This window comes from Megalops cyprinoides, chromosome 25 (assembly GCF_013368585.1).
Source record: "Megalops cyprinoides isolate fMegCyp1 chromosome 25, fMegCyp1.pri, whole genome shotgun sequence".
Taxonomy (NCBI): domain Eukaryota; kingdom Metazoa; phylum Chordata; class Actinopteri; order Elopiformes; family Megalopidae; genus Megalops; species Megalops cyprinoides.
Genome location: NC_050607.1, coordinates 13185716 through 13210627, shown reverse-complemented (window position 1 = coordinate 13210627; position 24912 = coordinate 13185716). Strand labels below are relative to the sequence as shown.

Below are 24912 nucleotides of genomic sequence, written 5' to 3'. Positions count from 1 at the left end.
AATCATTTTCGTTTTTGTCTTATACCTCATTTCAAGGTTTAAAAGGTTTTACTAACATGTCTAATCGTCTTGGTAAGCCTTTCTTGGAAACCTGTGAACAAAAGCTTCCCACCTAGTGTAAGGCACATACAAACACATCCCGTCTCCCCCTCAACCCACAACTAGTGAATAACATGTGATTTTCTGATTTCAAAGGGGAAAATAACACCAGTCCCATTGGCACAATGTCTTTGCCTGCAGCTATAAATTATATCCTAATGATTTGTGTGTGTGCTTGTGTGTGTGTGTGTGTGTGTGTGTGTGTTAGTGTGTGAGTAAGTGCGCCTAATTACATATGCAGCATGTCTTCTATTACCACGAGGCGGTTGTGACGACTAGCAAATGATGTCAGCGGTGGGGTTTCACCATGTATATATTTTGAAAAGGCAACTTTCCTCGCAATTGAGCAGAGGAGCCATCAGCAGTTCAAGATAATCTTCCAGTGTAACAACGGTTTTGCTAATACATTTAATTCCACTTTTTTCATACTTTTGATTCAATCAAGCAGTATTTTTTTTCCAAAGACTTTGCAGTAACGTTGGGAGCTCATACAAATAGCGAGACAATATAAAGCCATACTTTTTCATCTAGATTTAGTTTTGGGAGAAATCCCCAGTGGATTGTAAATTAACAAAGAGGCAAGAGGACAACCACTTGAAAAGTCCCTTCATTGGTAAGTCTTTTTTTCCTAACATTTTTCATGATTTAATAATGTCAACTTATCTGTTAATAGTTGCTTTGCTTATAGTGTACGATTTGCATTTATATTACTGTAAACTTACCACAACAATTTATAGCAGTTGAGTCTCTAGCTTACCCAATAACTGAGCAAAGCTGAGAACCAATCTTGTTTATCAGACTTATTTTCTTCAGAAAATACAGCAAAATGCAGGATGTGATGTCCTCTGGGATCTACAACATCACATCGGTATCTATTGATATATTCAATGTACAGCTGATGATATGTGAGACAATATGTTTGCATTTATGTGCTCATTTGTGCTTTGAGTGGGTGCTTTTGAGTGAGAGAAATACAAGCTGTTTTATGATTTGGGAACAATCTGCGCTCTTTCAAACGGCATTCCAACGGGTAAAATTTGTTTTGTTGATTTTTTTTTTTTTTTTATGAGGGAATTCTCAGTGAAGTAGCATGTAACTTACTACTTTAAAGAGAAAGCACCCTACGGGCAGAAGACTAGAAATACCTATCCAAAAACCCTGGGGGAAAGTAAAACTCCACAGCAAAACTCATTCTGCAGTGAGGCTTTCGAAGCCAATAAACCATGCAGTTAATACGTGTGAAACCTGGCAAATTTCTTTAACCACTAGCTACACCGTGAATAAAAAAAAAAGGAGAAAAAAAGAGATATTCCAGTTTACCTGGACCCTGATACAAATCTGTGACTTACATGTACCCGCCTGAGGGTTTCAGTCTTCTCTGGAGAGACAGGGTGAAGGGGAAATACAATGGCTCTGCGGCAGGGAACTGAGAGCGGTGAGATTTAGGCATGGCGCTCATTTTGCACCTTTGAGTGAGGAAATTAACCTGACCTGCTCTAGTAAAGATCCAGCTCCACATTTTGTACAAAGAAAATGGTGAAAGTGTGGGACTGCCAAAATAAAACTCCAAAACAAATTATGATATTGAATCCTTAATGGGTCTGATCTTACGTGACCCCTCCAGTAGCAAATTTTTAGGGCACTGATTTTGTGCTGCTACAGGAAAAAGGAGAATTCAAATGTTTTCGCAGGGCCATTAGGTAAGAGGTTTCTTTTATACACATAAGGGCACACATTATGGTCTGTAAATCAGTCTTACGGTGTTTGACATCAGCTGGCTGAATCCGGTCCACACCGCGTTACTTCTCTCCCGAGCCGTACCTCACCTTCAGTTAGCAGCGGCACCCAGGTGTGCCTCTCTGGCAGGCAGCGAGAGCTGCTGGAGGCTTTGGTGCGGTTTTTAATCGAGAGGAACCAGGGATGGTAGCGTGAGCTGCTTTTGCCAAGAGCTCCGCGGTTCTCTGCCTCTTACATTTTTACCGTTGAGTAGTTTAATATGAGCCGTCTCGCACTTTTCACACACAGCCAATTAATTATGAAGAATGTACATTGCAAACTGGATTATACCTTAATTCAGTCCATAGTCCACATTAAATAATAATAAAAAAAACCCAATAATAATGTTACAAAGAATTTGTGGTTTCTGCTCAACTCTCGTGTCACCGTGTAATAATTTGTAGCCAGTGCTTTACATTAAATATCATACAATATGGATGGATGGTTTTACATAATAATCATTTAGTTAACGGAAATATTTTTTCACCAACAGCTTATTTGATATAGCCTTTCCACTGCACTCCCCTGAAAACCTGCTCAGCTTCACATCAGTGTGACAGATGTACAAGAGCCCTATGAATGCGATTCCAACTCCACAAGAATATTGCATTAGATGATTGAAATGTTTTAATCATGCAGATCATTGATAGCAGATGTGAATTTACTTAAGGCAGTGGGGTGGATATCTGTGTTACCCAGGCAACACACATAGCTGAGGGAAAGCCGTCTATCCATGTGCCGATCAATCACACCGATCAGTGACTTGCCAGTTTCAAAGTTTACAAAGACCTCAATGTGTTCTGGCAAGAGAGCACTGCAGTTCAAAAAAAGCAAGAACGGTAACAGTAAGCCTGTTGTTTTCAGCTCCAAAATACGACGGTGATAAAGAGTAATTGAGGTTTAGACTCGAGAGCAGGGGAAACATCTGTATTGAGCAATTTTCAGGCACTGGAGGATTCTGTGATTTTGTCTTCTTTTGTAAATGTTGGGTAGCGAACTGCACGGCAGAGTAGGTAGATTGTTACTGTTGATTTACAGAAACTTAACTCCAAACCCCTCGTATTGTGTTTAAAATCATGTGCTTAAGTCACACTGAACGTAGCAATGTGTATGGTAATGGAACTTTTCCACAGTGCATAAAATAGTCATTTATTCTGAAAAGGGCATTCCAATCCAGCCAGAAAATTACCAGAATTAGTACCAGGTAAAACTTCAACATAATGCAATGAATTTGTCTTTAACTGTATGGACAGTTCAACGATGCTGACAGAAAAGTATCCTAGTATTTCTAAATCATTAATTAATTTGTTTACTACTAACTTTTTAATTATTAGTGCCGATAATGCCAGTAATGAAATGTAAAACTGTACAAATGTACAGTTATTTGATAAATTAACCAATATATCTCTGCTCCTATCAGCATATTTTAAATGTTGTAGATTTTAGGGATTTTTCGTTTTTACTTTTTAATGTTATACTTTTCAAACAGTAACCTATTTTTAAAAATCCTTATGATATCTGCACTTTGAGTTAGTCCAGTTAGTCCAGTCCAGTTAGTTCTAGATGCTGATTCATCTGCGATGCGCTAAAAATAAATAACATGCAACACAAATATAAGCACTCAACACCACCCAATGCAGTGTGAAAAGCTAAAGAATGAATGCAGAAATGTCATAGATTGAACAGGGCTAAATCAGGAGAAAGCACAGTAGCTTGCAGTGTTTCAGATGTCACTAATGGAGCTCAATGGGACAAGGCAGGTATAACATCCTCTTAGTGAGTTTTCTGCTGTTCACCATTACGCAGTTCCCCATATACTCAGGGGAGGAGGCTGCGACACATGAGAATTCCCGTCCTTTGGTACAATAGTGAGACAGAGGTAGGAAATCCAGGTCAGGCCGGGTAGCAAAAATTTGGAGTGGCCGTCACGCAAAGTGGTTCACGGTCACCATGAGCCCATTGCAGGAGCTCTTTGAGGATGCATTGACTCCCTTAACGTGCTTGATCTCAAGGGTGAGACAAGCACGTTCCCCCCTGTCCTCTGCCCCCAGTAAGCTCCTACAGGCACAGCCTGTACCTTTCAACCCTGAAGCCTCTGTACATCTAATTCAAAATCAATAACCGACCAGACACCTCGCTCCTGGGTGGCCACTCAACCACCAGATTCCATCATTTTTGTGAGAACCCCCACCCCCGCACAGCACTGAGAGCTCCAATGATTCACTATAGCAGGGTGGGGGGGAGAGAGAAAGAGAATTACAACATATGCCAGAAACATTGTCTCAACCCCATTGGAGTCCAGCCACCGGACCACATTCCAAGCCCAGTGGACTTCAGGAGGCCTCTGCTCCTTCAGCATCTCTGTGATTGACCTCATGAGAGCTGGAGGTGGGGGAGCCGCAGAGGGACAGTGAGAAGCAGGCAGACGCGCGACACTGCGTCCCTTTGTGCGGGAGATTGTTATTCGAAGTGGGAGGGGTGGGGAGCTGGGGTGTTGTAAGATTATAAGAGAACAATTTTGTGTGTGTGTGTGTGTGTGTGTGTGTGTGTGTTGCATACTCTGCCAGAACGCAGCAATTTACCATGAATCAAAAACAGCTTTCCTGGCTCACACTCTGCTCGCCACAGGCCGCCAGGAAAGTTGTTTTTTTTTTTTTTTTTTACCTGTTTATATGCAGGTAAAGTAGACTTTGCAGAATGGAATCATATGAGGTCTTTTTTTCCTACAGAATTTGAAAGCGTTATATGAGGTGGGAGTCCACCAGCAAGCAGTGAGCTGACTTTTTTTGGGTGAGGGAGGGGTCTTTTTTGTGCTGTTGCTATAACTTTGGGACTCCTCCTCAAATTGGGACCATTGCACACTGAGTGGCTTGTAAAGTACAGAGTCCTTCAGGGACTAATTTGCCACCCACTGGGTTGATGCCTCCAAGCTTTGCATTTATAATGAGACTCGGACCCTTTCATATATTTATTAAGATCAAGAAAACTTTTAAATCTACATGAGAACCGATCCCTGTTACTTATTCCGGATACTTCACATAATTTTGGATCTACTAACCATAAACAGAAGGTTCTTAAGGGACTATTTTTATTGTTAGAAAATACTTACTAAATATGTTGCTACTTCTTATTAAGCATGGCCTATTTAGTTAATAAGCAGATTAGAGTATAATAAGAGCAAGAATTTCCATCTCGGCTGCTGGTTGCTTTGATCAGCAACTGACTACATTTTATTTGACTGTAAATATCAATGTAAAAGAACAACAGCATTCATTCAAAAAATCAAACAAAACAAACCAATGTGAACACAGAGCAAGTACATTTTCAAAACAATTATATTAAATAATGAAAAATCACTTAAATAATTTCATCTTAAATTGGAAGTTTACCACCAATGTCGTACCTACTTAATATCTGTTCTAACTGCAAGACATGTATTACTTGTAATTTGTACAAAATGTGACCAACATAGGAATAATTATCATCATGTAGCCAGAAGTCCATATTACACTTCTAGAGTTACTCTATTCATGACATATTCAAGCTCTTAAACAGAACAGAAATATAACTGAAAGCGATTGAGTATCATTTTTGAGAAAAGAGATCTTTTTACAATTTAAGTTGATGACTATTACAGACATGCAGAGATAGACACGACAAATCTGAACTGTGCTGTCTCACTGGAAAAAGCATTATCACATCATAACATATCACATCACAGAGCCTACTTTTTACTTTTATCCACAATGAACTTCCTGGCCATCAAATACGTAACATCCTAACGCTCTTCATCTGTCTCACAAATAAGTCAGAGAGAGCATGACTCGTGGTTAACCTTAAGCCAGTGAGCTATCAAAGAACTATGCATTTACTGTATTGATCATCATGCTTTATGCTGATAAGACACAGGTGGAAATACATGACGGTCATGCTGGCTTAGTGTGGCCAACTGTGTTCATTTATTAGCTGGCGCATTCAGCACAAAGAATGCACTTTGAAAAATAAACGTCAAAAGCTGTCATGGCTTACAGAGAAATGGTGTTATTGGGAATCTAATGCTAACCCATTTTAACAGTGCTATTTCCCCTTGTACATGCCACATTGACTTCAGTTTTCCATCTGTGGATGAACAAATTATTTTTTTTTTTTCAATTTTCACTGTCGGTTTTGATTGTGTATAGTTGCGTAATTTGGCACCAAGAAACTGGCTTTGGGGAAAAAAATAATCAAAGACCAACAATTGTTTTGAAATCTAGTAAATGATAACTAAAGGGCAAGTTTGTCCCTGGCCTCGAACCGCTCTACTGATTCGAATCAGCCATCTAATTACTCCCAGAGTCCGAGGGAAGCTCTGCTGAGCTCCATTCATACCCACCACCATCTCATTTAAAAATGCTGCCCCTCAGAGAGCAAATTAGTCATATTTTCATTGATGATTTCAGCTCTGTTTAAAAGCGTCGCCCATTTAAGAAGCTTGGGAGGCCGTTCTGTAATGTTTTAACATTTGGAGAAATGTGGTAATGGCAGTCTCCAGGATTTTGTAATGTTTGATTCTTATGGACCTTGGTGGAGGGTCCCTCGGGTTCACAACTACAACCAGTCTGAAAAAAAATCGAAGCCTTCGCCCTGACACTTTCTATAGTGATCACAACACAAAGGAGGAGGAGCGGGCGGGGCTTGCTCAAAAGGTCACGATGACACTCAGAGAGGTGTCAGAGGGCACATGTGTATTGTTGACTCTAGAAACACAGAGTTTAACTCCTCCCAAACAGCACTCACAATGTTCTGTAGATAAGGGCTTTTCCTGTGCGTAGACATAAGCACGCAACACATTTCATACTGCCGGAATGACAAAGTGACGGACCAACACCTTTTCAACATCATACTCCTTCGTGAGAATCTGACAGCCACCTCTTCCCTCAGCTAACCTCAGAGGCTGGGTGCGGGTGAAACAGGGGAAGCTCCCACGAAAAGGAGAACAGGAAGTGACGTCAACAGAATAAATCACCGTCCACGTCTCTGACTGGATGGGAGCTGTAATGTCAGCAATCCACTCCAGCTGTATGCAAGAATATTAGAGCGTCGTTGGCAAAACAGAAGGAAGAAAAAAAAAGAAGAACTTCACCCCTGTGTTCAAACACTCCATGTTGAGAGAGAGAGGAGAGAGAGAGAGAGAAAAAAAAAACGCCTCAAAGTTTTGGAGGACGCTTTGCAGAGCGAGACACACTGATCGTCTGCCAAAGCCTCATCAGAGCTCTTAGGTATCTCTCCGGGCGTGATTCGCAGTGAGAGTGGAATGTTTCCTATAAACAAGTTCAAATGGCAAGGGCAGCAAGTTAATTCAGCCTGAAAAATGTTTGTTTCTGTATGCTGCGCTGAATGTTCCTTCTCTTTAACAGACGTTAACGTGCGAACCTCTGCATGTCTCAAAACACCGATCTATTTTTAAAGCAGTGATATCCTGTTGAATATTGTATACATGCAGAGTGCCACCCCCCCACACCCCTTGCAAAGCCCCCCACCACCTCTGGCCCCCACCCATGCGAGCTGTTTTCCAGCTCTCCGCTGCTGCCGTGTGTGTTTGTGATGCTGGACACCTGTGTTTGGGTCCCTTCATCAGCGGCAGCGGTGTTAATGCTGGGATTATTTCCATGACCACACACGTTACGTCGGAGCCTTATTCGCCTGGAGGGCAGGCAGTAGCCCCCTTGTGTGAGGGCTGTGTGCGTAAAGTCTGACTGGGGTTAGAGCGGTGTCTCTTGGGTGCAGTGGTGAACCTCGGCTGTTTATCTTGGTGGGGAGAGGTACTGATTCTCACCCCTGCAGCCAGGTCATCCCTTCACTGACTCAGTCACTGCCTTTTCCATCAGTTGGGGTCCTTGCCGGAATTCCTTGAGTCCACATTCCGCATGTGTGAGGTCATCAGAGACGAGCTCAAAGGGTGATGAACATTTCTGACACTGTCGGTGATTATCAGACCTCACCGCAAAACAAAAAATTAAAGGCCGTTTTAGAATCAACTGACGTGAGACGGTTGCCCGCAGAACAGCGGGCATGGTTTAAGCAATACTGCACACACAGAATGTGAGCACAGTAACAGAGAAATTCCTCCCTAAAGGATGGCTCTTCCCATCCAAACTCACTCTATTGAACACCCAAAACATATGCCATTGAAACCTACTTAAAGTGCTCATGTCTGTATTTCAGTGATCAGGAAAATGCAGACATTGGTGCCAATCATAGACTATTGGCATAGCCATAGTGGTAATTGGCTCAAAGGAAGCACTGCGACTGATCTCTCAATCTCTAAAAATCATATAGGACTACTGCTACTAAATCTGCTGTTACTCTGCCCCTCTTCTGGCACCATACGAACTATGCCAGAACATTCAACTAACTACCTATTTAAATGACTTACTAGTATAATATCAGCAGTTCTGGCAATGAACAAAGCCTGGTGCCACTGTATATAGCATCCTCTGAGTTCCAAGGCTCAGCTCTGAGTCTCTGATTCCTCTCATGTATCAAGTCTAACTGGCTGTGTTTGGGTTACTTTGTGACCAAGCTCATATTCAAATCTTGGGACCAGACCAACTTATATTTGCATTATTGGTGTCAAAAACAAACTAAAATCAAATAAAAAGTAATTTGGATATGAATAAAACAGGCAGTAAAACAATTCAGAGTCAAGATCATCGTGGGAAGGTCAGAACTGTTACATGCTTCAACCTGCCAGAGTGGGTTCTTATCGTACCGTTGCAAAAATTGCTAGTATGTCCTGATGCCGTCCCCTTCTGGCACCCGTGTATCGGGCGCGTGGGAGGTGAAGTGCGTAAAACTCGGTGCGTAAAGGCCAGGGATGGCCCGTGGTCGCTCCTCTGTCACCAAAGTCACTTCTGACGGCAAGCAAAACAACGCACGCACCTTTACGTGCTGTCATTCCACATTATGTCACAAACTCTCTGACAGAAGGGAAGTTTGTCTGGAACAGATACAGTCTGAGGTGTCTCTAGTTGGCTAGCTGAAGCACTGTGTGCTCTGGGCTAATCTTCACCAATCAGACCTGACTTACAGTGGGAGAAAAGGAGCAGAGATCATGCATTCAGTATCACAATCACGGGATCAGTGCAGCTGTGGTATAACACGAGTCTGTGTAAAATGAACTCATCATGGACAAATGTCTCGAGAAAAAGAGCTGGCGATGTGCTTTATTGTGGAATTTAGCACGACTGTAATTATTAATGTTAGTATTATAATATTCAGTGTGCCATAGCTCACCATTTTGGTGGTCAGATGAGGTAACGGAATGAGAGATTGTATCAACTGAAGTCCCAGGGTATTCCAGGCAGTGCCACTGTCTTTTGGCATCATGGCAAAATTTTAAGAGCTGGACGTTCTCTGTAACCTGACTCATAGACAGACCCCCCGAGCTCAACTGAAAGCACATGATCAATAAAATAAGAACAGATTACAGTCTTTGCAGAAATCAAAGTAGCTTCTACAACTGTAAAGGCAAACAACAGAGGCATGAAAAGTACACTGAAGAGGGGTGAAAATGGAAAGTTCTTTACCAAAATGTATGCATTTTCTGTATTATGTTCTCTTGACATTTTGGCAAAATCAAGCTTTGCTTTCTCGTTGGTTACTTTCCCATCTATAACAAGTGACAATAAAACAGGCAGTAAAATAAAGGGAGGAAATAAGTGTAGCTGAAACATTGATTATTGTGCATAATGTACTACTACTATCAAGCAACAGGAGCATGTATGATACTGGCATTTTTAACTGCCAAATAACGAAAGTTAATTAATGAGATCCTCAACACCTAAGAAGCATATCTCCCCCATTACTCCTAACCCTAACCCTCTCCCTCATTTGTTTCTGAGTTCCATAATTCAGATCAAGGCTGCTCAGCTCCAAATGTAGTTTCTCACTTTTCAGTAAATTGCCTCTTTGGGGTGTAAAGAATGCTATGAATTTCCTTCAAGCGTATCCAGGTGGGGTAAAGTGAACAGCACACATGGGTGGGGTGGGGGGGGGGGGGTTTGGGGGGGGGGTTGGTGTCACCCCCTGTTTGTCCCCCCCACCTCAACCCCCCCTTCCAATTTTCCCACTTTACCTCCCTGTCGCTTCCAGGCAGAAAGCGTGCCCTCTCTGAGCCCCTGCGCACCTCCCCGGCTGTGTGTTGCTTGGGCGCCACCTTCTTGCCAGTGCTGGCTTTCTGGAGTGAACTCCGAGGCAGGGGCATGCTCATTCTCATAAGAGTCCCAGCTCTCAGACGCACGCAGACAGACAGCATGCTGCAAACTTTCCCATCACTCCCACCCCAGCAGCTGCCGCCTGTCCCACTGTTAAGCAGCTACTATAACAGGCTCCAGCTCCACTCCAGTCAGAACAACTAGAGGAGCCACTGGTGCATCTACAGCTGGAGCCACACTGACTAGTTCTTTTTTTCTTGTTTTGGGATATTTTTTAAAAAGTTGTCTTGACTGTTTTTTAAAGGAAAGAAAGTTTTGGAGAAAGTAAGTAGTGCTGCTGAACACATCTGGAGATGTGAAGGGGGGAAAAGAAGACTTTGGATGTGTTATGTTGGAGGAGTTTTTCCCACACCTATCTAACTCCCCATGTAATCATCTTGGTTTATTTTCACAGGGGCGTAATCACCTGGATTGACCCACGCTGTGCTTTTGTGTTTCGTTTCAGCCTGGAAACACTCTTTCTCTCTTTTCGGGAGGTGAAGAAAGGACTACCCCAACATTTTGTGCACCCCTGCCTTGGGAAAGTAAGTCCTGTTCCTCTTTTCTTGCAGTTTTTTGCAGAGTTGTGTTCATTTGTTCAGCAGAGGGGTCTTGCTGTTTTGCATTAATTTCCTTAACTGCTTGAGCATTATAGTGTGAGCTAGCTTTGCTAAGGTTTTTTTTTTTTTCAGGTAAACATATTTAGTGAAAAAAACAAGTCAGTTAATTTAAGAGTTTCAGTAAATAGTTGCATTGTCTGTTTGGACCTATTTACCAGAAACAGCACTGGAAGCAGCAACTCAGGGTGGGCTGTTTGACTGTATTCATATGGACATCATTATGTATTAACTACAATGAGACACCACTTTCACAAAGCTCTAATACAATAGCTGAGTTACCTCATCATGCAATTATTAAAACAATGAACATGATTTATCCTTCTTTGTTGTTTTAATTTGCATAATAATACATAAATACAATGTTTTAAATTATGGGCTCTTCTCTTTTTTTTTCTTTGCAGAGAACTATCCCCAGAATGGTTTGTTTCAGAAGATTGTTTCAGCAGTGGAGTTTGGCAGTGTTCTTGCTGTGCTCTCCTGTACCACACTATGGAAGACCAATTGATGCTCTCAGTAACAGAATGTAAGTCACTGCTTTTAATGGCCACTCTATGGGTGATCCTGTCCGAAATGTATTGATTTCTCTGTTATTTTCACATTTGTGTGAAATTACTTTAGCCATGCAGTTTCCAGCTGTAAGCACTGTTTTTATACACTTCAGCAGCAGAAGCAAAGGTGATGACATAAATATAAAAAAAATATACAAATAATAATAATCCTTGCTATTTATAAACATTAATAGAAATAGTTCCACAGTTGGGTGGCAGGTGTGTTGGCTCTTATGTGGTGGAAAACGGAAGGCTTGCCGGTCGTTGTTTTGATAGTCCTCAGCTACCTACCAGCACGTTTACTTTTCGTAAGGGAAAAAAAAAGAAAAAAAAATTGCCGTAGTGACGGTGCTCCGCAGCCTTGTGCCTGAATCCTTTTTTCCAGCGGATCCAAAAGATCCGATGCACGGCGGCTCTCATTCGGAATTTCACTCGGGGTGTTTTAGGTTATTACCTCAGCCGGCTCTCTCTCTCTTGCTCTCTCTTTCTCTCTCACTGCGCCGGGTGGGCAGAGGTTTCGGACCGTCTGCGAAAAACAGACACGGCCTTCTTTCCCTTTTTTGCCTCCCCTCCTTCTCGCCTTGACCAGCATCCTGTGCCGCGTGCACTTTGTCACCCTGGCGTCCGCTGAGCGCTGTCCGCTGTCCATTTTGGCCTCAGACGAAGTGATATAAGCAGTGGGCCACGCAAAAACAATGTACCTCAGAAAGCAGGGCTGGATGAATATGTATAAATATATCTACTACATCATCTTGCAATGGCATAGTTACCGCTGAGTATTTCATTCGTTCCAGGTAGGAAACATTGGGAAACGTAACCACTCCGAAATATTTTCAGCATGGTCTCTCGCAGGTCATTCAGCTACTTGAATCAAGGTTGAGAGAAGTGATAGAAAGTCATTCTTTGGCAAATATAAGACATGTCAAGGAGATGAGGGGGTGTCAGTGTTCTACCCTGATGGGGACCCTATAAGTTTTACACATCTATAAAACTTGCTGCTGTGGATAAATGTTATGTTTCTATGGATTTGGGGCAAAAAGACAGAGAGAGTTTGGTGTGAAAGAATCTGCAGAATTGGAGCTTGGTCACATCTGAAATGTATTTCGCTGCGGTGGTGTTTGTGACACGGATCCTTAGGAAAAGCGAACTTTTCAGAGTTCTGTCACGTTTCTCGAAAAATGTCTGAGGCTGAGATTCAAAACACCTTATACAAGACCCACTAAACTTGACTGCTGCTTTCTAAAATAGATAGAGGGAAAGATTCCTGAGGGGATCCTACAGTGAGAAAAAGAATTAATGTTTTCTAAAGTAACATGCCAAGTTCTCTGCTCATATTATTAAATGTTTAGCTTCGCCTGCAACTGACCAGTGATCTCTCCTCCATGTAACTTTGTGACCTGGCGAATTAAATCTGTCTGAAAAAACTTAAAAGTTAGGGAAAGTAGTGCTAAAACGCTGGAAAAACTTACAGGGGCAGGGGATCTTTTCTGAATTCCAAAAATGCATTGTCAGAGCAGCATTTTATGTGCACAGTGGGTTTGTTATTCACAGATAATTCAATAAGCAGTTAGGTCAGAGTTGACTGAGGTACAATGTCATGTACTGGCCAAGCATTACAATTTTTCTTCCCAAAAAAAATGTATTGATGAAAATGCCTTCATTTTTAAACATCATTAACATGTAGCTTCATTGCTACCATTTAAACATGTCAACCTTCCGTCAAGCAATACACTATATAGGTCACAATTTTTGTGATGTAGAGTAGGTCACTTACATTTGAAATATGCTACATATAAATGTAGTCAATGTACTCAACCTTGCCATTTTGCCATTGACCAAACAATACAAATCACAATAAACAGCGATAAAGGGTTACCCCCGCCCCAAATATATCACCTCAACTGCATTCAAAGATAGTACATTAATTAAAACCGTTCTAAACCGCTGCATAGCAATAAATATTATCTCATGACGTGTTCATTAAGAGATCCGGAGTGCAATTACAGCACACCAGAAGGAGGCAGACACTGAGCAATCAATTCACCTGGCATCTGGCCACAGAGCATAACAAGTCACACAAACGTTTTGCTTGACTCCCTGCCAAGTTTGTGAAAGGAGTTCAAATGGATGGAGAGGGGGGAGCGGATTGAAATTACATGTATTGTGGTTAGGTTAAACGCAGAGCACATTTTTTCACCCCGGCACAGAGAAACAATTAACTTCAGGTAGGCCAAATAAAGATTTCTGTTGGACGCCCGCCACCTCAGGGTGTTTCAAGACTTTCTTTCTTGCTTTTCTGTAGTTGCGCCGATGGGAACGTTTGAAGTCAGCTTATTAAAAGGTTAAGGGTGCAGGATCCCTTTTCAAAGACATCCCCACTCATTTTTTGAAGGAGAGTTAAGCATTGCAGGAAATAACTGTATGTATATAAACAGGGCCATTTTAAAAAGTAAAAGATTTATTCTTTCATATATATTCTGTAAGTGCAATTTTTCATATACTGCAACACTGGATGAGAACATACTTCGTCTTTTCAAAACTTGCCCCTCAAACAAATGACATGTAGCAACTGTTAATCGTCCATAGCTTAATAGGCTATCCATAGCCTATGCCGTCTTGGATCATTTAACTGCATTTTAAGAAACGTAAATTCTTCAAGCGTGAGCATGACTGCCTTAATTGAACTGGCCCGTTTTCTCCTTTCAAAACCCGTCTGATTTCAGGAAATCGGCTATTTCACTAGCCTCACACCCGCCAAGACAGAACCCTCTGCACCCGCACAAAACAAACCACCGTCCGCAGACACGCACACACTGTCAACACCCACCCTCACCACACCCACGTCCCCCCCGTCCCACCCCAGACCCCAGAACATGGGCTTCGCTCCCAGGGAGCAGCATCACCCACAGCCTCGCCACAGACAGCCCCTGTTCACAGAGATCATGGCCTCGTATGATGCAGTTTAACCTCTGAGTGTCCCACTCCATCACGCAGCTATTCAAACTGCAGGGTTCTCATGCTCTCTCTTGCTTTCACACGGTCATGCATTCCTCGCTGTAGGTAGAACCGCAGTATCCCTCCGAGTGCCACTGGTTTTCCCCCCTATTACTGGGCGTGGAGCGAGGGAGGACTCGGCCTCTTCGGCGTTCGTGTTTTCAGAGAGATTAGGGCCGGGTAATCAGACACCGGGGAAAAGCGCCGCATGAAAGCGGCTTCCAATCTTCCGCTGCGCCCAGTATCTGCAAAGATAATAGACACAGCGAGGTCTGCGCGGTGGAGCGCTCCCCTCCAAGCGGCCCGAGTCAGGGCAGGAGCTGAGTCAGGCCCAACGCCCCTGTGTGTGCAGCTCGAGCAGAGCCAGAGACGCGTCTCGAACCCGTGACCTCTGGGCTCTCTGCCCTCTCTGACGCCTCGCGCGAGGCCTGCCCATGAAGCCCCCGATCGCGAGCCCTCTGGGGGCCAGTATTGTAGCGTGGTGTTTGTGTTATCTTATTAACACCTTCCAGCAAGCAGATTACGGCAGACCTCAGTGGAAGTGCAAAGCAAATATTAGGATTAACACCCCTTAATCACTTAGCAGCTTCTGGGCAATGCGTTTGGGGGGAAATGTGACTTGGTGCCTCTGCCTCTCGCTACAGAATGTGAATTTCAGCTGCGTGATTTGAGGCTGTGCAGGTGAACTGTTTTTGTGCTGGGTTTCCAAGCCCTCATAATTTTTTTGGTCATTTTACAGTCGCATAGGTCCTATTAGTTTTGTGGCTTTCTGTCTGTCTGTAAAAATAATACAACTTGTTCATGTTTTATACAGTAGATGCGATTTGGAAGTTTGACATTAATAATTCAGTCTGAATGAATAAATGAAAAGTGACAGGGGGCAGATTTCTTTTCCCTTCAACACAAATGCTACAGTGACAGTGAGCGTTATTTAGTAGACAGCAGCAGAGGAAAATGTTAGTTTCCTCAGAAAGGAAAACTCATCTCACAACTTTTGGCAGGAGGGCACCCCATGTATCAGCTTAACGCAACTGGAAAAAGGCAATATTGTCTCCATTATAAATCATTTTGTATTCCGATAGCCAGTGATATCATTCGCGCACACACAAAAGCTTAGTGCCTGCAGACAAACCCAAGTTTTGCCAGGCTTGCAGAAATCAGACAAGAAGCTAACGTGATGAGCCACCATTCAACAGAGATTTAATGGATCGGTCTGTGATGGATTTAATGATGCCATCAAATTGCACACTGTTAGATTCAGAAACATTCGGAAAATCATGGTGCAGGCAAGGATAGAACCATAGTTATGCTGATACTTCACATTTCAATACAGTTCTCCAACTGTCTATGGGCTTAGGCTCTAACAGTGAAAGTCCCATATAAAGTAAAGAAAAAACTAAAAATTGTAAATATACAACAAATGTACTCACGTTTAAAACTACATGCGAATCACCTCTGTTGAGAAAGGTATTTTCAAAGCTTCGGTTTTTGCTGCAGCTTTGGGTATTTTTTCCCTTTTCCACAGAGGAAAGAAAAGAGACGGACGCTGTCCAGAGTGGCAAAGGGTAAAGGCTTTCTCTTTCAACTGAGAAAAGCCAAACAGTGACTATTTGTGGGCGCAGTCGGACATGTGCTGAATATACTCGATTCATTCATCTTGTTCATCGTGTAAGTCGCTTTCCTGACACCCAGGGTGACGTCAGCCTGGGTCAGCTGCCACTCTTCCCCCCGTGAGGAAATTACTGAGGCCCTTGTGTACAAATACGCACGGTTACAAAAAATATTTCAGCACAACATTTCACAGTTTCAGTTGCAGTTGCAGCTCCTAACAGAACAGGCGTAACCCTGGCAGGAGTGCTACCTTTGTGGAGTTATAATGAAGTCAATGTTTATTCCTTGAGGTTGATGTTGACCTGAGATGCAGAAATCAAAGAGCACAGCCTGCAATAATAGTGTGACCAAAATTAGATTCATGACCATTTACTGTGCAATTTTTTTTAAAATATGTTTAATCAAATAACTGCCACTCCAAATCATGGGTTAAACTCCATGCACTGCTCAGCAGTTAAGATTTTATCATATATTAAATTGTAAAGCGTCCTTGAGAGTTAAGCAATATGATCTTATTTTCTTTTTAATACTACAGCATTTTCTTAATGCGTTATGTGTTCCTTCCCCTGCCATAACCTCTGTCTGCTATAATGTAATTTGGCGTTTCCAAAGGTTAGCCGATAACGGAACGTCAGCGTGACCAATATTTCTTCATTTATACTACCACCTACTGGTGGATGTAGGAACTGTAACTTCTCTGAAACCACGACGAACTGTCATTGACACACCACAGTTCTCAAAAATAAGAGAGGCTGTATAGTGATATAACACTAAAGTATACCTTGCCTTGGTGTACCTAAATATTAAAGTTGAGAAAAATTGTTTCAAGACATCTGGACAACAAGCGCCCACATCCAACTCCCCCAAGGCGAGACATGTTTTCTACAGTAGCTGTCAGCTGTCAAAAATAATAATAAATCGATTTCAAATTGGGCAAATTAAATTAATTTCAAATTTCCGAATTAAACAAAACACTTTTGGAGTACAAAGGCTGCATTGCTGCATAAACAACGTGGAATCTGGGGGGTGCCGGGCGATGTTTGAGTGATTTTTGTTTAAAGACAGATTTTATAGAATACGTTTCATTATAATTCTGTGCTTATTGTAGATATGGGTGTGAACTGCGTATCGCTACAAAGGACTTTAAATCCATTATAAATACAGAAGAGAAAAACATAACAACTCTACATTCCTGACCACTAAAAATAATAGGCTAACAAGTCAGACCTACTAACAATGCAGTTAATAGGAAGGTCAACCGTTAAAACTGTCCCGCCGTTGACGCTTCGTACGTTTCAAACATTTTAAATCAAACTTGTGCCCACGAGTGAATGAGGGAGGTGTGCAGATTACTGTTAGGGTTTTGACGGGTGTTTTTAAGCCTAACACAGGCTTTATTTACTCACCGATGTGTTTTTTCGTGGACATGACTCTAGCGTAGGAATAGCACATCAAAATATCACACACCGCGTTCCCGTATAAACAAGCGGGCCGAATGTAAAGCGGTTTTTGTGCATCGGCGCAAGCCTTGCGCTGGCACCGGGGACAGGCGCTCGCCCCGAGACGTGCCAGCTCCCACACTGAAGGTGTTACGAATCACTCTGGATTTATTTTAGTTAGGTACGAGGATCTGGAACTGTGTGAATTTAAGGTAAATATAATATCAAATAGTCACTGGACGTCGGCCAAGTTTTGGCAAGCCTTGATTGCTTTAAGTAAAAACACATTGAACGGAGGCGACTGGATGAATTCGGCAGGGGGTGAATTATCAGTGCGTCTCGCGCAGGGAGGTAAAAAACGCAAGGGGGGGAGAGATAATTATCTTGGGGGAGCGTCGGGGGTTGTTGAATATGACATTGATGAAAACATATTCCCACACGTTGTGTACACACTGCATTGCACAGTGCATGCATATTATACAGGACATTTGCTGCAGACTTGAAAAGAAATACTTGAGTGCTTTTAATCCTTAGGAATGATCCTCATGTGCGACAAGCTTAGAGCATACTAGGGTGTTAGAACTTGGAGGTACACCATGGAGCTGGTTCATCAGTTTAATATTTTTTATGTAGCTGAAGCTTATCTAATCAGAAAACATTGGAGGGTATTGGTATCTTACTGGTTAAGGATTCAGGTGGAGTGGGGGAAAAAAAACAAGACACTCCTTGTTCCTTCCTTGATAAAAATAATTAAAATGTTTTCAGTGTCAACCTCTTTAAAGAGTCTGTGATGATGGGACACTCCCTGATCTAACCACCCCCCGTCTCCCCCCCCTCTCCCCTCCCTCCTCCAGGAAGCGGTCCGTGACCCACGCCCAGCTGATGCACGACAAGGGCCGGACGCTGCAGGACTTCAAGCGGCGCATGTGGCTGCAGGAGCTGCTGGATGAGGTGCACACGGCGGAGGCGCGGGAGCTGCCAGGGCGCAGCGGGGGCAGCAGCGGGGCCGTCAGCAGCAGCAGCGGCGTTAGCAGCAGCAGTACTGGCGGCATTAGCATTAGCAGCAGCAGCAGCAGTGGGGGGAGCACCCTTCACCCCAAGCCCGCCGGCAGCACCAAGAACTACCCCATAGGCTTCCGAGTGGAGGAGGAAGGCACCTACCTGCCCCAGGAGACCAACAAGTCGCAGACCTACAAGGACCAGCCGCTGAAGGTGGCCAGCAAGAAGAAGAAGAAAGGGCGGTCCGGCAAGCGCCGGGAGAGCGAGAAGAAGAAGAGGAGGGCGCGCTCGCTCGGGGGCGCCTGGGAGCATGGGAGCGGCCTCCACCCGGAGTGGCGGCCATACCTCAGCCTGCTGGAAGCGCTGCACTAAGACACTGTCAGACTCTGACAAAGGTAAACACCTCCCTCCTCTCCTAAGCTCATTGTACAACATCCACATTGCTAATAGCATGGACGACACCAGAGTCTCTGTAAGGCCAAAGACCTGTTAAACTTAAGCAGGGTGGTCTCGCAGATCAGTCTAGCTGTAGATGGGTGCTCATCCCTGAGCCTCTGATACCACTTGTGAATTAAGTCCACCTGTCTGGGTCCTGACCAGGAAAGCTGGGCCGACTTTTTAAGAAGTCTCTAGAGTTCATTTGACTAGGCCTAAATGAAACAAAAACATCAAATGTCAAATTGAGATATTATAACAAACGCGAAGTCTGTTCTGAAGTCATCCGGGCGAACAGAAACACATGCAACATGAAATTTCTCTGTGTGGTCCGGATACCTGCCGTATTAAACTTAAGCACGAAGGATAATCCCCCTTAAGCCTGTGCCAGTGATAAACCCGGAGAAATCAATCTGATGTAACACACCCTTGGCCGAACACGTCCAGCAAAAAAAAAAAACAAAAAAAAAAAACAGTGAAAATTACAGTAACGTACGCACAGTAGGGTATTATCCTATTAACACAGTGGACTCCGTAACCGTGAAAATATTCTGGTTTCAAAGGCTTTGCCATCCCTTGAACTCTGCTGTGCACATGTCTCTCTCCTGCTTTCCTGCACTTCCGTCTTCAGGAATCAGGGGCTTTTGATGTTAAGTAGGGGAATGTTTGTTCAGTGGAAGGTGTCTCTTTTGCATAATTGCAAACATGTGCCTCGAAACAGCAGCGCTCGAGGGAAGCTGAAGGGGCACCGTCTCCAGCGGTCAAAAACATCTATTCTCTCCCTCGCATAAGAGCCCACTCCAGCTGGTACTGTTTACACACCGCCCTGATCTAAAACAGACTTCCACACCGGCCTCCGGGCGAAGTTAACTGTAGGGCTGGCTCCGTTTGGGATTTCTGCTACCATGGGCATGGCACCGTTTGGGGGTTCAAGGCCCGCACTTATCCGAGTCCCTGACCCCTCTTGTTAGATACCAGCCCACCTTGAAATCTAGACCCGGAGACAGAAACCGCTTCAATGCCAACAGCTCGTTCTTTTGGCTGCACACTCTGTATTTGTTACACTGGCCAGACCCAGATATGAAATACCCTGTATAACAAGCGAGTTTGTCGTAGGGTTTCAATAATTCACCTCAAGATCAGATGTTAAATAGGTCCATACCATGGGATGTTACCATAAGTTAGATCTTAAAGCATGGAGGGTTTTTTTATGATACTGATGTGCTCCGGCTTAATTTCAAAACTTTATCCCCACTTTCCTGCGCAGGATCTTGACAGTGATGAATCGTTCTCATTTATTTTATTCAAACCATGTCTGAAATCAAACAAGTACAGTAATAATTGATTCTTCAACAATACTGAAACTATGCTTTTGCTGTCTAAACACAAAATGTCCCGTGTTAAGCCTGAAAACTATTTTGTTATGAAAGATGGTGTTCTGTTAACAATGTTAACAGAACAGCAACAGAACAATGTAAAAAATGTTAATGTGTGGAAAATAAAATAAACATTCCGAATGCTTAAAAGTGACTTTTCTTCTTTTTCTTTTTGCAGATACAGAAAAAAAGACATTTCAATGGGACACCTAAAGACTCATGTTGCAGTATTCTGTAATAGTGACTTTTTGGAAAGTAATAGGGAAAAAAATATTTATTGTCTGTAAATATTTTAAACGCACCAGAATAGTGATAATGATAATAAAACATTATTCCAGGCTCTGTGGAGCTTAAGATTTTTTGGTCATTGTGAATATTTCCTTTTTGATTTTTTTTGTTAGGTTTTCGCCAATTATAAATGTCAGATTTGCCATAATTTATTTTGTTTGAACGGTGTATTTATTTTGTAAATGTATCACGGTGCTGCTGACTTTCTATATTTTTGTAACATAATGCACTTTAGATATATAAATATATATATCAAGTAATTTTGTTAATTGACCTAATAAAGTGTTCTCTTTTTGTGGTTGATTTTGATGAAGAAAACATTGCTCCTCCCTCCATGGACTTCCTTGTACTTCCACACTTTGTACTGAAACGTCATGTTGGCCAATCAGTTCCATCTTGATTTCTGTCCATATGTCATGTGTGTTCTCCAGAAATGTCCATATTCAGGGCATGTAAGATATTCCCTTTGTACATTGTGCTTGTATCCCTCCACCCCTCCCTTTCCCATTGCTTCTACCCATTTTCTCTGGCACCTTGCTTTCATTTACTGTCTTTTTATCAGCCAGAGTTCACTCTGTACATAAATTGAACGCGTTATGACTCAATATTGTTTAGCACTTGCACTGAGAGAACACCCTATTTTGAAACGATTAAACATTTAACAGTAATCTTTTTTGTTTGTTTGTTGCTTCTTTGCCATCACCCTTGTCAACCCATGACCACATATGTCTCTCTGTGTGTCTGTCCTATCAGTGTGATCCCCACTGACACATTATGGACATGTGTCCATAGTTCCATATAAAAATTCCACAACTACATTTATATAAATCTGCTCTTCATCTTTCATCCAGGTATACATATATAACCTATATATATATATATATATATATAGGTTTACTATAAGATGCAGTAAACTATTGTGCTGTGTACTGAATTTATTGCTCATGTCATTAAAATGTCAGCAGAGCATTATTGTGTCCCCCCCCCCAAACACACACACACACACACAACACACACAACAAATCAAACAATGAATGTTATTTTTCTATTTCTACATTGTGCACCTTAACAGTACACAGTGTCTATCGCACATGCTGTGTTGCCGCCAGTCCATCATGTGAACATGGAGGTTAAAGGTGAACGATCTACATCCTTGTGAGCAGGTTGTCGTAACCACAATGATGGCCATTTTGAGTTTGCACACGATGATGGCAAAAAGAGATTCGCTGCCAACTAAATGGTCCAGTTAATACGTGGAAAAGCAAACGCATCAGTGCGCCAGCTTCCTTCCTTGAGTGCAGCAAAGAGCAGCAATGGCCCAATCACAGAGCTGTAAACCCTTAGGAACCAGCTGATAAAAGCTACATTATCAAAAAGGTATGAGCACACAAAGGAGTAATCAATGTCAACATGGGAGAGATTTACGAGCGTGGAAAGGGCACTGTTTGCACATGAAGGAGGAAAAAAGGAACAAAAAAAAACAATCAATAACAAGGTTCTTTTTGTGCGTTCATTTAAAGGTGTTGTTTGATGTAAAACAATACTATCTAGCCTCTGGTGTTTAAAATGAGGCACGTACACACAGGCATGGGCTCAGACACACCATGGAATGATTCAGTTCTCAGAAACACTGACAGAAGCACCTGCAAAGCTGAATAAACAAGTGGACGAATGGCAGACGTTCAATCTGCACCATCTCACACGTACTGTGAGATTACACCAACACCAATGTAATATCAGAAGGGGAATAAACATACCTCAGAACAATAAGTATAATGATGGCATGAAGTTTTTTTTAGAAAAACAGTGACACTGGTACAGATATTGCTTTGCCAAAAAAATCACACTAAAGAGGTAAATCATCATCCTGTTTAATAAGAGAGGGCAGAGACCTCCCAACCCCAACACCCTAAAGAAATTATGTCTGACACACCCCACTTTGGAACAAATTAGGGATTATGCCCTTTGGTTTTTTGTACACTGTAGTAACCTGAACCAAAGTACCACATTGCATAAAGTGTTCAACAATACCAAATTGCTGATGATCCACTGTGTTTCACATGCTGTCAGTTGACTGTTGCTTCAAAGCACTGAGGTCCATTTTCAAAGAGAAAAGGCAATGGCAACGAATGGAAAACATTAAATCCCAAAAACCATTAATTTCCGTATATTTATTTTATCTGTAGAATCAGAAGCCTGATGTCAAATGCAACAACCATGCAGAACCAAGGGACAAATGTAATTTGAGTTCTGTCTAACATGATATAACAAGAAACTCAAGATACCATCATCCGACCACATAAAAAAATTATATTTCAAATTCCAAACCCCTATTCTTTCTGGGACACCAGACAAAGAAATGAGCACTCGCTCTTTAAATTCAGCCATCGGGAAACGATTTGAATCAATGTGATGTTTACTTTCCCCACCACATGTAGGTATTAAGGTCCTGCCTACTTCAGGCAAAGACATCCTCACGCTCTGACTCATCTTTGAAGTGATCACGGAGAGAGCTTCTTCTCTGTCTGGTATGATGGTTTATGCTTCAGTCAAGAGAATAATTTATCTTGGACCATATGAGGATATGTGACTTGACAAGATGAGTGTTTCAAAAACTGAATTTTCCAGATCAGTTTCACATGGATTATCTCTTCTGTGGAATATGGCGTTGGGATTTTCATGCACCACGCAACCTGTAAGTACCTATCTTCAACTCAAAATGGATGAATAAATTGAGATAAGGGACCCCATACATATTGTGTCCATTTTATTTCCATTAATCACAAAAAGAGAAAAGAGAGACAGATACACCCATCAAACAGGGTGCAGCCTGATCCCTGTCCACATAGAGTGGAGACGCAGTTCCTTCGATTCCGTGTCCTTGGAACTGTCCTGGGTTTTTGTGGCCATGCAGGCCGGTCAGAACACCTACGGGCTGATCTTCGCCTGCACATGCGGCGTGATCCTGGGCATCGGCTTCTGCGCCAACCTGCTGGTCTTCTCGCTCTTCGCCAAGCGCGGCACCTTGCGCAAGAACCGCCTGGACGTGCTGCTGCTCAGCATGGCGCTGGCTGACTTCCTCACCCTCCTCCTCATCCCCTTCACCCTGCACTCGGCCGTCAGCTTCACCTGGCCGCTGGGGGACACCTCCTGTAAGGTGTACCAGTTCCTCCTGGCATTTTCATTGGCTGCCAGCACCTACTCCCTCTGCGCCGTCTCGGTCGCCCGGGCCATGATCGTCACCAACCCCTACCGCCCGCCTACCATGGACCTGGTGGTCCTCATGTTCGTCCTTGCATGGGCCGCCAGCTTCTTCATCAGCCTGCCCCTCCGCATCTTCGCCACTAAGGAGAGGGGCCCCACCACCGACTTCACCTTCTGCCTGCCCACCATCCACGAGCACCACTACCAGGTAGTCCTGAGCCAGTTCGTGCTCTACTACCTGGTCCCAATGCTGGTCATCGCCTTCAACTACGTCCGCCTCGCCCTCTTCCTCCACAGGAGCCCCGTCATGTCAGCGGCCAGCGCCCGCAACACCCGCCGCGCCTCCATCATGGTCTTCCTGGCGGCCGCCACCTTCTCCGTCTGTTGGTTGCCGGGATACGTGCTGGAGCTGTGCGTCTACTTGGGACTCTACCGGCACGGCCAGGCCTGGGACATGTTCTACTTCACCTGCACGGTGCTGCAATACCTGCACCCCTGTGTGAACCCTGTGCTCTACGTGCTGCTGTCCAAGAGGTACCGCCGCGGGAGGGCGGGCTGGCTGCTGAGATGCAACAGGGCCAGGGTGCACCCCCAGATCGTCAGCGTGACCGAGAGCTTTTAGCAGGGCAGCGGGGAAGGGGCTAGGCTCGCGAGCATGTGAAGTTAAGGCTGGCGTTAAGGTCAGAATTGGGTGATTCCACACTACGTTCAAAATAAGCTTCGCCTCTCGCCCCCTCTGCTGTGATCACTTCAATCAGTAGTGATCTTTCATGAGGAATACAGCATGGACTTCTCTGGATGTCAGAAATAACTGCAGTATCTTTATGATTTTTTCGCTGAAAATAGAGTGTACGTCCAAACAGAGGATTGTGTCATTAGATCTCATCCATTATACACGGTTGAATTATCTCCCATATCTCCCGTGAACAAAGCAAGATGTAACCTGTAAACAGTTTTTGATTACCCCTTTTAAGTCTGTATTCATTCCATATTTTGTCTCTGTTAATTACACAACTTGATGAGATGTGTTGAATCTGTCACACACATGGGTCTGAGAAGCTAATTGCTGACATTTTCACGCTCACATTGTTTTCCCCCTTTATAGATGGAAAAGACATTTTAATTAAAAGTTCTATAAAGGGTCTCCCTTGTACAATAATAATTTCCATCTGTTGTTTCAGTGGAACTGGTGCCTCTAATAAAGTGTAAACTAATTAATTGTAAAGCCTTAGGATCTAAGAGGGCCTTGTAATAAACACTGATCATTCTTTACATTCCTAAAAAAA

At 43.1% G+C, this 24912-nt stretch overlaps 2 protein-coding genes across 2 annotated transcripts; both read left to right on the top strand.

Annotated features, from left to right (window-relative positions):
• The first annotated feature begins 677 nt into the window (after positions 1–677).
• Positions 678–18721, top strand: pthlha (parathyroid hormone-like hormone a). The gene is made up of 4 exons (XM_036520514.1): positions 678–712; positions 10579–10657; positions 11134–11255; positions 18179–18721. The coding sequence occupies exons 3-4, from the start codon at positions 11149–11151 to the stop codon at positions 18693–18695; spliced, it is 624 nt and encodes a 207-aa protein (XP_036376407.1). The 5' UTR covers positions 678–712; positions 10579–10657; positions 11134–11148; the 3' UTR covers positions 18696–18721.
• A 4609-nt stretch (positions 18722–23330) lies between these two features.
• Positions 23331–24248, top strand: LOC118771713 (galanin receptor 2a). Its single transcript, XM_036519719.1, has one exon. The coding sequence runs from the start codon at positions 23331–23333 to the stop codon at positions 24246–24248; it is 918 nt and encodes a 305-aa protein (XP_036375612.1).
• Positions 24249–24912: the final 664 nt, after the last annotated feature.